We start from the raw sequence: 17,340 nt of genomic DNA on the forward strand, positions 1-17,340 counted from the left end.
ACATGAACCAGGGTTATCATAACTCCATTGAAAATTAAGTTGGCTAGAGTGTCCAGAGTGAAAGTTCCGAAATCTTATATATATGGGTGTCAATTCGCTCGGATAAGAATTTCGTAAAATGGCAAGAAAATCGAAGTGTTTAAATAATGGTTGCTATTGAAGTGTTAACAAATGAGTTTTAGTCTCGTTTGGGATTGTTTAGATAACAAGTGACTATATCTGTGAGTTTATTAGAATAAATGAATGGAAATGGAATGAGATATTGATGTCATTATTGATTGGTCATGAAAACATGTCGGTTGGTTTTAAGTATTGAACATTTATCTAGTGCTTATATCTTAGTTAAATTTCATACATTGTGTTAGTATATCTCTATTGGGTTTTAGCTCACCCTACTTAGGAAACCATTTTCAGATACAGGTGATATGCCACCTCCTAGGACATAGCTTGGGAGGTCTAGGGGCTGAAGGCTCTGTTTTTGTTATATTTATGCTTTAATGTTTATTCAAGCCGAGGGCTTTATATGTAAAAGAGTTAAAACTCTTTCTTTTGTTGTAACCAAGTGATAACTTGAAAAGATGTAAGCCCGTAGGGCATTTACTTTGTTGTTGTTATCTTAATGTTATATGTTATAGATTCAGGATGAACATTTATGAATGTATAATGCATGTGATATCTCTTTTGTAATATAAACTCTAATGAATGAAGTATACCACTTTATTATGTTTATGGACCTTATGAATGGTTTATTGGTGTTATATTTTGGGGGCATTACAAAATTAGCAAAGACTTTTCCCAATTAATAACTAAAATAATACATCATGAGTTATAACCAAGTCATAATTTGTATATTATAAAATTTTATGTTGTTTTATTTTTTTTCAAAAAAAAAATATTTTGATACAAGTGGAATTCATGATTTTTGATAAATTTGATTAACGCGAATGAGGATTGATTTCAAGTTAAGAATACACATTTTTTTTAAAACTTTAAAATAAATTATTTTTATGAATCTATTTTATATAGGATCACATATAGTGACAAAAATTTTCATTAGCCATTAGCAAATCTGTTTGTATTTGACTTTCAATTATTAAAATTTTTTACACATAAAATATTAAGATTCAAAATTAATTTTTTATTTTGAAAATAAGTTCTCATGGCACTAGTCACCTATTAATTTTACTAATATAGTAGATTGGGCTTTAATTTGAACAATTATTCATATTAAAAAAAAAAAAAAACTTAAATGGAATTGTTCAACACCTCTCAATATATTTCAAAATTTGCTGAGATCTTTGTGGTTATGTTGAACAAGGTAAATGTTCTTATTAATACTCCATTTTCCTGGAACCTAATATAATTTTATATATAGAATAGAGTAACGTTAGGTATACGAAATAAAATATTATAAAATTGATTATGAAAGATTCTCCATCGTTGAATTATACATTCAAGAAAACATCATACACTAATCAAATGATGAAAAATCTTTATCATGATATCTTTTTCATGATTTCTAATATTATTCTATAGGATATTATGTGATATTAGTTAAATAGTGTTTTCAACAAATTAAGAACCACAAAACACATTTTTTGAGATTATATTTTGTCTCTCAACTATTAATTATAAATTTATTGAAAAAATTGATGTATAAATCAAAATTCATTATACATGTATTCTGCATCATACATGAAGCAAAAATTGGAATTCAAAATATAAGCAGGCTCATATAAACAATTTAACAAGAATTTGATAGACATGGCTTAAATACAACATAAGGGCAATCAATGGGTCACTTCAAAATACCCATTGATTCGCTGCCATTTTATGAATAAAACAACATGCTTTTTGTTGGAAAGCAAAATAGAAAAATATTGATAATGTAAGTGCATAGTTGGAATTAAATTAATATATCATGCAATTATTGCTTTTGTGGGTAAAATTCTAGCTACTCGTGTATATATATATATATATATATATATATATAATCTTTTCTTCTACATTTAGTGTGCTTTCCCACGAGTTCCATGGCAACAAGAGAGTTATGTTAAGAATTTTAAATAAATTATTAAATTTTTTAACAAATTTTTTATATGAATGTGAAACCTATACATATAATTTGTATGAATCACACACATATATAAAAAATTAATAAAAAATTTAGTAATTTATTTATAGTTGATAGCATTTTGCTTCAAAGAATCATCTCCGTAATCTACTCCACTCTTTTTGGACCCATTATAATTAGAGATTGTTTAAAATGACCTAAATAAGTATATTTTTTATTTTTTTATAAAAATATATATATATATAAATAAAAAAATAAAAAAAATAAAAAAATAAATTATTTTTAACATCTCAAACTTGGCCTTACATCTTCTTTTTCAAGGTAACGCACTAAAATGAGTAAGTAATGACTATAGATTTGTCTTCACTTGCCCTCAAAATCCTCCATTATCATCTATAAAGCTAAAAGCTTAAAACCGATTCATATATGCTGCCAAAACAGATCCGCCACCTTGCAATCATGCAATATTTTCAGCACTGTTTTACTCTCTCTACCCTCTACTTTTCATTCGTCCTATCCTATACACCTTTTCTCCATTTCCCGGCGTTATCTGAACCTCCTCTCTCTCCAAAAGCTTTAACACGCTCTCTCTCTCTCTCTCTCTCTCTCTCTCCTTCGCACATTTCTCATGTTTTATTAGTATAAATTAACAACACCAAATTCAAAACAGTCACAGCTTTCTCTCTCTAAATGGGTCAGTTTTGGGCTCTTGTTTTCACTGTTCTTTTGCTCTGTTTCTGTGCCATCTCCACCAATGTCGACGACACCCAATTCCAAAGCTATATTGTCAGAGTCCGAAACGACTTGAAACCATCTGGGTTTTCCGTTGTGGAGGATTGGTACAGTTCCACCATTACAAGTCTCAGTTCATACCAATTAGACTCGAAAAAGTCCGAAACCACCCTGGGAGAAAAAAAGAGAGATTTCATTCATCTATACAAGACTGTTTTTCACGGTTTCGCTGCGAGACTCACAACAGAGCAAGCTGAAGAATTAGCCGAACGCCCAGAAATTCTCAGGATCTTACCAGACCGAGTTCATCAAATTCAGACGACTCGGTCACCTGAATTCCTAGGACTCTCGGCCAAGAACCCGACCGGATTACTAACCGAGTCCGATTCGGGTTCCAACGTCATCATCGGAGTATTCGACACTGGCATATCCCCAGAACGACGTAGTTTTCATGACGAAGGTCTCGGACCCGTGCCTTCTCATTGGAAAGGAGAGTGCATTGTGGGAGACAAATTCACAAAAATATCGTGCAACAAAAAGGTAATTGGAGCACGGTATTTCATCGATGGGTACGAAGCCAGTATGGGAGCAGTGGACCTCACCACTGACATCAAGTCTCCACGAGACAGCGATGGACACGGCACTCACACTGCGTCCACCGCAGCCGGGAGGGAGGTCGCCAACGCCTCCCTGTTCGGCTTTGCGAAAGGCGTCGCGATGGGAATTGCACCCAAAGCAAGAATCGCCGTGTACAAGATTTGTTGGAAGAGAGGTTGCTTAGATTCTGACATACTCGCTGCCTTCGACAAAGCTGTAGACGATGGTGTTAACATCATATCCCTCTCCATCGGCGGCGATGGCGGAGTGCCCTATAACATGGATCCGATCGCCATAGGATCGTTCGGTGCGATGGCGAAAGGAGTCTTTGTCTCGGCCTCCGCTGGTAACAGCGGCCCTCAGAGAATGTCGGTGACGAACGTTGCTCCGTGGGTGACTACTGTCGGTGCGAGCACAATTGACCGGAAGTTCCCTGCTGATCTTTTGTTACAAGATGGTACGGTGATCACCGGTGAGTCACTTTACAATGGCAAACCGTTTAGTAAAAAGACTTATTTGCCCCTCGTTTACGCTGCAAATGTCTCCAACGGCAATCAGATAATTGGCTTCCCTTCTCCGGCTGGCCAATGCATGCCAGGCTCGCTGCACAAAAATCTCATACGTGGCAAGATCGTGGTGTGTGATAGAGGTGGTGTTCCACGTGTCGCCAAGGGAGAGGCTGTGAGAATAGCTGGTGGGGTTGGGATGATCGTCGAAAACATGTCGCCCGTGGGAGAAGGTTTGGTCGCTGACGCACACTTAATCCCGGCCTTGGCGATTACCGAGTCAGCCGGTAACAAAGTTCGTGCTTATATAACCTCCTCGAAGAACGCCAAGGCCACCATAGCCTTTCATGAGACCCAAGTCGGGGTCGAACCGGCACCAGTCGTTGCCTCTTTCTCCTCAAGAGGGCCAAGTTCTGAATCCATGTATCTTCTCAAGCCCGACGTGATTGCGCCAGGTGTCGACATCTTAGCGGCTTGGCCTAACACTCTGGGGCCGTCAGAATTATCCTATGATACGAGGCGCACCGAATTCAATATACTCTCAGGCACATCAATGTCATGCCCGCACGTGTCTGGCATAGCGGCTTTACTTAAAGGGGCCCACCCTGACTGGTCACCGGCTATGATCCGGTCATCTCTGATGACCACTGCATACATGCAAGATCAAAATGGGAATCCATTGTTGGATGAGAGAAACAACAATGTATCAGACGTGTGGGGCACCGGCGCAGGACATGTGGACCCCGAGAAGGCCGTCAATCCCGGTCTGGTTTATGATCTAACGCTGAATGATTACTTGAACTTTCTCTGTGCCTCCTATTACAATGAGCAGGACATACAACATATAACAAATAAATCAATAAGTTGTAATAAGAAGCAACACAAGCCGTGGGAACTCAACTACCCTGCAATCACTGTTGCTTTCGATATGTCACCAAAATCGTCGAAATTTGAAGTTGCTGTTACGAGAACAGCAACTCTGGTCGGTGATGGTGGTGGGTTAGAAGCAACTTATACCGTAATTGTTACCGCACCAAGAGGTGCAAAGGTAACGGTTGATCCTCCAAAGATGGAGTTTAAAGAGAAAGATCAAAAGCAGAGCTATGTGGTTCGGATTGTGGCAGAGAAGAAGCCTCCTGGCTTAGTGTATACTGAGCTGGGTAAGTTGACATGGACGGATGGCAAACACCAAGTCACTTCACCTATAGTGGTGATGTGGCAGGACTAATCGTAGAGTTTTCAACCCATACACATTATATTGTGTACATTTTCTTTGTTGTAAGGTTTCATGTACCATAGTCAATATAATTCAGGGAAATTAAAAAATGTGAAAGCCTTGTGTGTGTACCACATAATGGTGATTGCAAGACAAAGCCGCCAACAACAACAATAACAACAACAAACAAACAAACAAAAATGAAGTGTGTCACGTATAATACTAAAGGATATGTGATTAGTTTTGAAGAAATATATGGATAAATAATTAGATGATAGCGTAACATTCATTGAACACATGACGATGCTAAATTTCTGCTCCACTTAACAATTTTTGTTGATTCGAAGGTTGATGAAACAGTTCGTTCTAGTAGGAATGGGTCAGACTGATCCACGCCCCTCAAGCCTATATCCGAATAATCAAGCCCACCAGAAGACCTGCACAAGAGTTTAACGGGAAACGGTGAGTCCCCCAGCGAACCCTCCGACGAGCAAGTTAGAGAGAGAAGTGGAATGTGTAGATAGATTAGAGATAGAAAAGCTTAACCTTCTTTATGTCTTTGACGTCTGCTTATATCATCTGGTAATCATTTCGTTGTCCCTTCCGACCTGTCACATTGGCCGAAAGTCTATGCTCTAGTAGGGATGGCAATTTAAACCCGGCCCGACGGGGACCCGACCCCCCGTCCCCGATTACAATGGTTTTTCCCCCAAAAATACTCCCCACAGGCCGGGGATGGTATTAAAAAATACATCCCCGATTAATTTCGGGCCGGGGACGGGGATAGCTTTTCCGGCCCCGGACCCGGCCCGGCCCCGTCCCCGAGCCCCACCCCGTTTCCTCCCCGAAATAAAATCACCTTTATACCCCCACTATCTATTTTTATATATATATTTAATATAACCCTTCCCTCACATATGTGCATCTCTCTCACATTTGCATCACTCTCCAGACTCTTTCTCTCTCTCAGACCTCTGTCTCTCTCTCTCTCTCAGACCTCTCTCTCTCTCGAAGTTGATCACAGTCCTCTCCCTCTCTCTCACCTGCTGCTCCATCCCACCACCGCCTCTGTCATTCCACCACCGCCTCTCGAAGTCGATCGCATCCGCCTCACTCACTCACGGACTCACGCAGACTCAGAACAGATCTGAAGAAACCGATCTGAACAGATCTGAAGCGAAGAAGCCCTCCGTCGATACACCACCGCCACTCGAAGTAGATCATCGCATCTCTCTCTCTCTCTCACGATATATATATATATCTGTTGTTGAACACTTTTTTTTATTTTTTTTTTAAGTTGTTATATATATGTTGTTGATTGATGATTGTTGTGATCTGAAAAGTTGTTGTTGTGTGTGTGTGTGTTGAAATTGAACAGATCTGTTCGTCCATTATACAGATTTTTTTTTTTTTTTTTGTCGAACAGATCTACCGGGGATGTTTCGGGGTCGGGGAAACCCGATCCCCGTTAGGGGACGGGGACGGGGGAGGTGATGGGTTCCCCGCCGGGGATCGGGGGCGGGGACGGGGATTTTTCTACCTTCGGGGATCGGGGACGGGGAGGGTCATCCCCGGCCCCGCCCCGGCCCGTTGCCATTCCTATGCTCTAGCTTGCCTTGTTCATGGTGAAGTCGTTCTGTCCCGACGGATAGGGGTTGTCGCAATAAATGCTGTAAGGAGTTTCATTAATGGCGATATGCAGTGGCAATAACTTTGCAGATCTTTGCCTGCTTATGTGGCTTGCCCTCCTCTTGACATGTGTCTTGATGTCATTGGTTCTTATTGCTACGTGGGGCTTCGGTAGTGCTGGGCCTTAGTATTTGAGTTGTGTATTGAGCCCTAAATGGTGGGCTATAATCTTTATGGGCTTACCCATATCAGTAGTCCCCCATTCCCAAGTGCAATTTTAGTCCAACGAAGGGAATAATTAAGAAAATGAGGGTTGTGAGAGACCGGCAGGGTGAAGGTCAACCGAGAGGAATGACCAACCATAAGGAGGGCCGACCGCGAAGGGTGGCCAAGTGGAAGGACCGATCATGAAGGGGGCCGACCACTAAGGGTGGCCGAGTAGAGGGACCGATCACGAGGAGGGCCGACCGCGAAGGGTGACCGAGTGGAGGGACCGATCACGAGGAGGGTCGACCGTGAAGGGTGGTCGAGTGAAGGGGCTATTATCCCAGATAGGCAACCCAAGAGGGGGGGTGAATTGGGTTATTAAAAATTTCACAATATTAAAAATAACACAATATTCAGAATTTTAATAAATAAAAAAAAACAGAATAATAATTATCAATATAAAAGTAGAAGAGATAGAGAGAGAAAATCAAACACTGCGATTTATAGTGGTTCGGCAGCCAGGCCTACGTCCACTCCCCAAGGAACCTCCTTGAGAATTTCTTTACTATCAATTGAATAAATACACCACCAAGCTTGTGGATTTGGCACATGACTTACTCTTATCTATTGAGCCTCACTCAACAATAAATGTCTTACCCTTACAAAATCTCTCACAAAAATAAGGAATAAGAATAAGTGGTAATTGAACTCACTTTTACAATAATTCTCTCACAAAGAGTAGATATGAAAGTGTAAGAACAAAAGCTAGACTTAGATCTGAAAGTGAAAGAGCAGAATACTCAGAATTTTGGAGCTCACAGAAATATTTTCTCTTCAAGTTCTTGATTTTTCTCCACATCCAACACTTCTATTTATACACAAAAATATACCCGTTGGACGCTCCTTGCTGACGTCATGGTTTACATAAACACGCTCCTGACGTCATGGCTTACATAAGCACGCTCCTGATGTCATGGCTTACATAAGCACACTCTTGATGTCATCGCTTACATAAGTACACTCCTTGATTTTGAATAGTCAGCAAAAGATAAAAAATAAGACTTATTTTTTCTTTTTGTTTTTTCAAACATGGAGCCACCATTTTTGTAGACAATTTAATACAAAGTTCACAACTTTCAAACAAACAAATAATTTTCTCCATCTAGTTTATAATATATATATATATATATATATATATATATACACATATATATATATATAACTCCATCTTTTTCTTCTTGTTTGATTATAATATGATATAAGCAATGTAGTGTAGTGTGATATGATATAATCAATGTAATGTAAAAAATTTAATAGCGCACGTGATGTATTCTGCATATAATGTTATATAAGTTCTGATCAAAATTTTGCATACAGAAAAATCTCTATAAATTATATTTATGGTGGATCTGAAAATATATGTCCTCTTTAAAATATTGTATATGTTGTAGAGATTTTAAACTAAATATATTTTACCACTCCATATTAATTTTGTCAAAAAAAGACAACCCATAAATATCAAATTTGTCAAAATAATATAATTAATCGATTTGTCAAAAGATGAATAGTAATTAACCCTATTTTTCAAAATAAGATAATTAATCGATTTGTCAAAAGATGAATAGTAATTAACCCTATTTTTCAAAAAGTGAATAGTAAAGTTTTTGAAAATATTTAAAATAATATTTAACATAGATATTTTAAAAAGATAATATTATTTTATTTAAATAATATTTAACAAATATATATATTTTAAAAAGATAATAATTTGTGTCAAATAATATGTATATTAACTAATATATTTTAGACATCATCAAAATTAAATAATATGATTAACAATCTCCCCCTTTTTGATGATGGCAATATTTGTATGGATTTGACACAAAATAAATTTGACAAAATATTTGACAACCCTGCGACATATAATTTTGATAATGGTAACCCTGCAACATATAACAACCCTGCAACATATAATTTTGATAATGGTAACCCTGCAACATATAATTTTCAAAATCATATTTTTTCTCCCCCTTTGACATCATCAAAATAAAGATGAAGATAAGAAACAAACACAGTTGATACAATAATCTGGGTGGCCAAAAATAAAATAAGGGGCCGTCTGTCTTGTCGGAATCAATGTGGGGATTTTGGAGCATCTCGAGCGCAGGAAATATTGACAAACAAAAGATTTGAGCAGATATAGCAGATATGCATCGAGTAATGGATCAATCGAGTGTATAAAAAGTGACACAGATCAGATACAAAATCATCAAGTGTTTGAAAAAAATTTTGTTTTAGCTTCTTTTGTAATCATGTCATTCCTTACCTTGGCTATCAATGAGTCGGACCTGCATGAGGTGCTTGTAATGCAGGCAAATGAGAGAGTACCAGTGACGCAGGCACTTGCTATGCCTGTAAATGAGGGTTCTAGTGGTATTGGCAATCGAAATGATTTCGATGCTATTAATAACACTATGGCTCTTAGTACACAGGCCATGACTGCAGTTTCCAATATGGCGCGACGATTACAAGCAAGAGTACAAGAAAATCAGCAATGGAGAGATGAGGTGTGCTTGTTAAAACAACAAGTAGTGAATATGTGTAAGGAGAAGAAAGAGCTAAAAAGAAAAAATGCACAGTTGGAGAATGCAGTGCATTATTATGCAACAGTAATAATGCCAAGACTCACAGAAATCGAAAATAGAGAGAGACATGTAAAAGAGACTCATGAAAAATTGTTGAGAGAAGTGAAAAAGAATAAATCTGTGAAGCCTTCTGAAAATTTACATGTAATTGAGTAATATTTTAGTTTTCTGAAATAAAATTTCGAGCAATTTTTCCGTTTTTATTTATTTATTTTATTGTTATTATTAAATTTATTTTTATTTTTATTTTTATTTATTTATTTTTTAAATTCTGTTTTTGCAAAAAAATTATTTGTTGGTACAGACAATGAGTATGGCAGATAAGGGGAAAAAAAATGTATATATATACTCCCCCTAAAATTATGCACAGAATATACACATGCCCCCTTTTATATATATATATATATATTTTATAATGATTGTTAATCTCAAAATATGAGTCTCCCCCTGAATTAATGCACTAGAAATTTCATAAAATTGAAGAAATAAATTACCAATCTATGACACCAAAGGCCCTTAAGATCTGGCCATAAACAACTACACCAAGTGCACTAGCATAAAAGGAGAAAATAAAAATAAAAACAAATACTTCAATCAAGGTAGAAGCAACCAATATTAAATCCAAGAGAATTTGGAGCACATATAACAAGAAAAAAAATACAACACAGTGCAATAATAATTTTAACATGTTGATCGGTGATGACCTTGAAAATCGGAAGAAATGGAGAAGATGGGGTAGATCAGTGGTGAATTAGTGTAGATCGGCAATGGACCTTGATGGATCAGTCACGGATCTTGATGGATCGGTGATGAAACTTGATGAATCGGTGAAGATGGTGATGCAAATTTTCGGATGGAGAAGTGATGGAGTTCGATGAATTGGTAAGGGATTTGGGTGGATGATGGTAGTGATGGATGATTTTGTGGATGGTGGAGATGGTTGTAGATGATGGTGATCATGGAGATAAAGTCGGCTGAAGAAGGAGAGAGTGAGAGGCCAAGAGAAAGAGAAAGTAAAGGAGAGAGTGGGTGAGAGATAGAGACGGAAAGGGAGAGAGAGAAATTATATATATAAATATATGTATATTATTATTATGGTTATTATTTTTTATAATAATAATAATTATTACAATATTTATTTTATTTAATTATTAAAAAAATATTTTTTAATATAAACATTATATTGGAGTATTCATCATACCAAGTTCTGTTCTAATATAACAAAATTGTTCTTCATTTAAAGGCTTGGTAAAAATGTCAGCTAATTGACAATTTGTAGGCACAAATTCGAGTTCAATGTCACCTTTGAGTACATGATCTCTCAGAAAATGATGCCTTATTTCAATGTGTTTAGTGCGTGAGTGCTGAATAGGATTTTTTGAAAGGTTAATAGTACTTGTGTTGTCACATTTTATAGGAATATGATCATAGTGAAGTCCAAAATCTTGAAGTTGTTGTTTCATCCAAAGCAATTGTGCACAACACCCAGCGGCGGCAATGTATTCTGCTTCAGCAGTTGATAGAGCCACTGAGTTTTGTTTTTTGCAAAACCAAGAGGTGAGTGAGTGTCCAAGAAAATGACAAGTGCCACTAGTGCTTTTTCGGTCAAGTCTACATCCCGCAAAGTCGGCATCTGAGTAACCAAAAAGTTCAAAGGTGGTTCCCTTAGGATACCATAATCCCAAATTTTGAGTGCCGGCAAGATATCTGAAAATGCGTTTGACTGCGGTGATGTGTGACTCTTTAGGTGCGGATTGAAAACGTGCACACATACAAACACTAAACATTATGTCGGGCCTACTTGCAGTAAGATAAATTAAAGAACCAATCATACCTCGATATTTCTTTTCATCTACGGGTTTACCTTGCTCATCTTTGTCGATTTTTATCGATGTGCTCATTGGAGTTGCTGCAGGCTTTGATGACTCCATTTCAAACCTTTTAAGTAGATCTTTGATATATTTCGTTTGATTTAAATGGATTCCATCATTAGTTTGTTTAATTTGTAGACCAAGGAAGTAATTTAATTCCCCCATCATACTCATTTCAAACTCACCCTGCATGTCTTTAGCAAACTCTTTGCACAAATTTTCATTAGTAGCACCAAAAATGATATCATCAACATAAATTTGAACGATTAGCATATCTTCCTTTTTGATTTTTATAAAAAGTGTTGTATCAATTTTTCCTCTACAAAAACCTTTGTCAAGTAGAAAATTACTCAATCTTTCATACCATGCTCTAGGAGCTTGTTTCAAGCCATATAAGGCTTTTGAAAGTTTGAAAACATGATCCGGGTATTTATGATTTTCAAAACCGGGAGGTTGTTCAACATAGACTTCCTCCGAAATGTACCCATTTAAAAAAGCACTTTTAACATCCATTTGATATAATTTAAAATCTTTAAAACACGCAAAAGCAAGTAACATTCTAATAGCTTCAAGTCTGGCAACTGGTGCAAAAGTTTCATCAAAATCAATTCCTTCTTCTTGATTATAGCCTTGAGCTACTAATCTAGCTTTATTTCTAGTAACAACTCCAGATTCGTCCATTTTATTTCGAAAAACCCATTTTGTACCAATAACGAGATGATCCTTAGGTCGAGGAGTCAAAAACCAAACTTCATTTCTTTCAAATTGATTTAATTCTTCTTGCATTGCTAAAATCTAGTTTTCATCATTTTCAGCTTCTAAAAATGATTTTGGTTCAATTTGTGAAACAAATGCCAAGTTACCACAAATATTTCTAACAGAGTAACGGGTTTTTATACCTTCCGCCGCATCACCTATGATGAGGTCTTTGGGGTGGCCATGAGCATACTTCCATTCTTTTGGTAGATTTGAGTCATTTTCTGGAAGAGCATATATTTCTTGAAGTTTCTCCATTGTCATTTCTTCGTCATGTTCGCGTAATGGATTTTCTTCATTTTCCTTTTTATAAATGCTCTCCATGCTTGGTTGATTTTCTACAATATCATTACTTAAAAGATTCTTGGAAATAATATCGTTAGATTCATCAAAAACAACATGCACAGATTCTTCAACAAGTAGAGTTCTTTTATTAAATACTCTATAAGCTTTACTAGACATAGAATAACCAAGAAATATAGCTTCATCTGATTTAGCATCAAATTTTCCTAAATTATCTTTATTGTTATTTAATACAAAGCATTTACAACCAAAAGCACGCAAGTGACTAATATTAGGTTTTCTACCTTTCCAAAGTTCGTAAGGAGTTTTCTTAAGAATAGGTCTAATCATGGCACGGTTTATAACATAGCATGCAGTGTTTACAGCTTCCGCCCAAAAATATTTAGGCAAATTATTTTCACAAAACATAGTACGAGCCATTTCTTCAAGAGTTCTATTTTTTCTTTCAACCACACCGTTTTGTTGAGGAGTCCTAGGGGCTGAGAAATTATGATCTATTCCTAAGTCATCACAAAACTTAATAAAATCATCATTTTCAAATTCTCTACCATGGTCACTTCTAATACTACAAATATTAAGATTTTTCTCATTTTGAATTCTTTTACAAAGTTTTGAGAAATTATAAAAAGCTTCATTTTTGTGTGCTAAAAATAATATCCATGTATATCTAGTGTAATCATCAACACAAACAAGGGCATAAGATTTTCCTCCTAAACTTAATGTTCTAGATGGTCCGAATAGATCAATATGCAAGAGTTGAAGCGGTCTAGTAGTTGAAACGATATTTTTGGATTTAAAAGAAATTCTAGTTTGTTTTCCAAATTGACATGCATCACAAAGTTTATCTTTTTCAAAAACAATTTTTGGTAAACCTATGACTAACTCATTTTTTGAAAGCTTGGAAATTAAATCAAAATGAGAATGTCCTAATCTTCTATGCCAAAGCCAACCATTATCATTTATAGCAGATAAACATTTAATGTTAAAATGAGAAGATAAATCATGTAAATCAAATACATATACATTCTCATGTCTATAACCTACAAATAAAGTTTTGTTTTCTAAGGTATTTTCAATAGTGCAATGAGTTTTCTCAAAAATAACTCTATAACCTTTATCACATAATTGACTAATACTAAGCAAGTTATGTTTTAAACCTTCAACAAATAAAACATTTTCAATAATAGGAGAGGGATTTTTACCAATACTTCCTACACCAATGATTTTACCCTTGCTATTGTCGCCAAAAGTCACATATCCGCCATCCTTTGGTTGGAGTGTGGCGAACATAGCTTTATTTCCAGTCATGTGTCTCGAACATGCACTGTCGAGATACCATCTATCGTTACTGGATTTTGTCTTGAAACATACCTACAAAAATTTGATTTCTCTATTGGTACCCATTTTTTCTTGGGTCCATAAAAGTTAGAATTTGATACCCTTGAGATATCCTTAGGAACCCACATCTTTTTTATTTTAGCAAAAGGATTTCTTTTAATAGGACATGAAGGTGAAATATGAGCTTTTGTTCCACAAAAATGACATGTGAGATGAGAGTGATTTGAAGATGCATATACAAAACCATTTTTGGCAGTTTTTACTTTTGAAAAAGGTTTATATCCAATTCCGGCTCTACCAAAAGTACGGTTTTGATTTTTAAGAATTTTATCTAAAGTCTCTCTACCTTGAGTGAACTTTGAAAGAGTAGTTTTTAAGTCTTCAATATTTTCTTTTAAAATAATTTGCTCATTTTTTAAAGACTCGTTTTCTTTTTGCAATACAACTAAATGTTTTTCAGAAATTGAACACTCTTTTTGAGTTAAAATCTCATTTTCCTTTTTCATTTTCATGGCTTCATTTTCTAAAACATTTATCTTGGAAGTCAATGATTCATTTTCTTTTGATAAACTTGAAATTACTTTCTTTTGACAATTATTTTTCAAACTAAGTTTCTTAAATTCTGCATGTAATTCATCAAAAGCTAATTGTAATTCATCAAATGTAAAGGATTCGTCATTTACCTCATTTTCATTTCCAAGTGCCATTAAACATAGGTTAGCAACCTCGTTTTTGCAAACTTCGGTTTCTGTGTCGCTTTCATCACTATCTTCTCCCCATGCTGCAATCATAGCTTTCTTTTTGTCCTTCTTGAATTTTTTCTTAAGTTCTGGACATTCTGATTTGTAGTGTCCAGGTTTGTTGCATTCATAGCAGGTTACTTCAGATTTTTTGTGATTTTCTCCTCTTTGAAAATCCCTGTTGTTGAAGTCTTTTCTGAAAAAATTTCGTACACCTTGTTTCTTTCTCACAAACCTTTGGAACTTTCTAGTGATGAATGTCATTTCCTCATCCTCATCTGAATCATCTTCCTTATCCTCTTGATGTTTCGAGGTGGATTTGAAAGCTATTCCTTTCTTCTTGTTGTTGTCCTCCTCTTCCTTTCCTTCTTGCATTATGAGCTCATGAGTTAAGAGAGATCCCATTAACTCATCTAGACTTAGCTTTGATAAATCCTTGGCTTCGGTAATGGCAATGGCTTTTGTCTCCCAACTTTTTGGTAATGACCTAAGCACTTTTCTTACAATTTCAGCATTAGTATATATTTTGCCAAGAGAAGTTAAACCATTAATAATATCAGTAAAACGAGTAAACATTTGAGGAATAGTTTCATCAGGCTTCATTTTAAAAAGTTCATAATTATGGACTAGCAAACTGACTCTAGATTCTTTAACTTGTTCGGTTCCCTCATGAGTCACTATAAGCTTGTCCCAAATTTCTTTAGCGATTTTACATGTGGAAATTCTATTGAACTCGTTGGCATCTAAAGCACAGTACAACATGTTTGTAGCTTTGACATTAATTTGGGCCATTCTAGTAGCTGATTCATCCCACTCATCTTCAGGTTTTGGTACCCTAAGTCCATCTATAGTTTTGGTAGGAATTTTTGGACCATTACAAATAATTTTCCAACATTCATAATCATTAGATTGAATATGTATGGTCATCCTAGTTTTCCAATAGCTAAAATTTGTGCCGCTAAATAGAGGTGGCCTATTAGATGCTTGTCCCTCGGGTAAGGAATAACTAGGGGTTGCCATAATCTACTCTGAGACGGTTAAGTCACAAAAACTAGAGTCTAGGCTCTGATACCAATTGTTATCCCAGATAGGCAACCCAAAAGGGGGGGTGAATTGGGTTATTAAAAATTTCACAATATTAAAAATAACACAATATTCAGAATTTTAATAAATAAAAAAAAACAGAATAATAATTATCAATATAAAAGTAGAAGAGATAGAGAGAGAAAATCAAACACTACGATTTATAGTGGTTCGGCAGCCAGGCCTACGTCCACTCCCCAAGGAACCTCCTTGAGAATTTCTTTACTATCAATTGAATAAATACACCACCAAGCTTGTGGATTTGGCACATGACTTACTCTTATCTATTGAGCCTCACTCAACAATAAATGCCTTACCCTTACAAAATCTCTCACAAAAATAAGGAATAAGAATAAGTGGTAATTGAACCCACTTTTACAATAATTCTCTCACAAAGAGTAGATATGAAAGTGTAAGAACAAAAGCTAGACTTAGATCTGAAAGTGAAAGAGCAGAATACTCAGAATTTTGGAGCTCACAGAAATATTTTCTCTTCAAGTTCTTGATTTTTCTCCACATCCAACACTTCTATTTATACACAAAAATATACCCATTGGACGCTCCTTGCTGACATCATGGTTTACATAAGCACGCTCCTGACGTCATGGCTTACATAAGCACGCTCCTGATGTCATGGCTTACATAAGCACACTCTTGATGTCATCGCTTACATAAGCACACTCCTTGATTTTGAATAGTCAGCAAAAGATAAAAAATAAGACTGATTTTTTCTTTTTGTTTTTTCAAACATGGAGCCACCATTTTTGTAGACAATTTAATACAAAGTTCACAACTTTCAAACAAACAAATAATTTTCTCCATCTAGTTTATAATATATATATATACACATATATATATATAACTCCATCTTTTTCTTCTTGTTTGATTATAATATGATATAATCAATGTAGTGTAGTGTGATATGATATAATCAATGTAATGTAAAAAATTTAATAGCGCACGTGATGTATTCTGCATATAATGTTATATAAGTTCTGATCAAAATTTTGCATACAGAAAAATCTCTATAAATTATATTTATGATGGATCTGAAAATATATGTCCTCTTTAAAATATTGTATATGTTGTAGAGATTTTAAACTAAATATATTTTACCACTCCATATTAATTTTGTCAAAAAAAGACAACCCATAAATATCAAATTTGTCAAAATAATATAATTAATCGATTTGTCAAAAGATGAATAGTAATTAACCCTATTTTTCAAAAAGTGAATAGTAAAGTTTTTGAAAATATTTAAAATAATATTTAACATAGATATTTTAAAAAGATAATATTATTTTATTTAAATAATATTTAACAAATATATATATTTTAAAAAGATAATAATTTGTGTCAAATAATATGTATATTAACTAATATATTTTAGACATCATCAAAATTAAATAATATGATTAACAGGGGCCGATCATGAGGAGGGCACCGCGAAGGGTGGCCGAGTGGAGCGGGGCTCGAGAGGCGGCGTGGTACGTGTTTGAAGTGAAGTGGAATAGACAGGGAAAGGGAAAGGGGCAGTGGATCGTGGTCGTACACGTGGCCGAATCTCGCAGTGGGTGAGGTTAGGCGTTGGGCAAGAAGTGAAACGATAAGTCATTATAGAGTGTTGAAAAGACAATTTTGGC

At 35.5% G+C, this 17,340-nt stretch overlaps 1 protein-coding gene across 1 annotated transcript; it reads left to right on the forward strand.

Annotated features, from left to right (window-relative positions):
- Positions 1-2,502: 2,502 nt before the first annotated feature.
- LOC114271914 (subtilisin-like protease SBT1.5) lies at positions 2,503-5,377 on the forward strand. The gene has a single exon (XM_028213577.2). It carries the CDS (start codon positions 2,765-2,767, stop codon positions 5,135-5,137), a length of 2,373 nt encoding a protein of 790 aa, XP_028069378.2. The 5' UTR covers positions 2,503-2,764; the 3' UTR covers positions 5,138-5,377.
- The last annotated feature ends 11,963 nt before the right edge of the window (positions 5,378-17,340 follow it).

This window comes from Camellia sinensis, chromosome 14 (assembly GCF_055761805.1).
Source record: "Camellia sinensis isolate YWXY chromosome 14, ASM5576180v1, whole genome shotgun sequence".
Taxonomy (NCBI): domain Eukaryota; kingdom Viridiplantae; phylum Streptophyta; class Magnoliopsida; order Ericales; family Theaceae; genus Camellia; species Camellia sinensis.

Coding starts and splice junctions, on each gene's coding strand:
- LOC114271914 (XM_028213577.2), top strand. CDS start 2,765: ATGGGTCAGTTTTGGGCTCTTGTTTTCACTGTTCTTTTGCTCTGTTTC.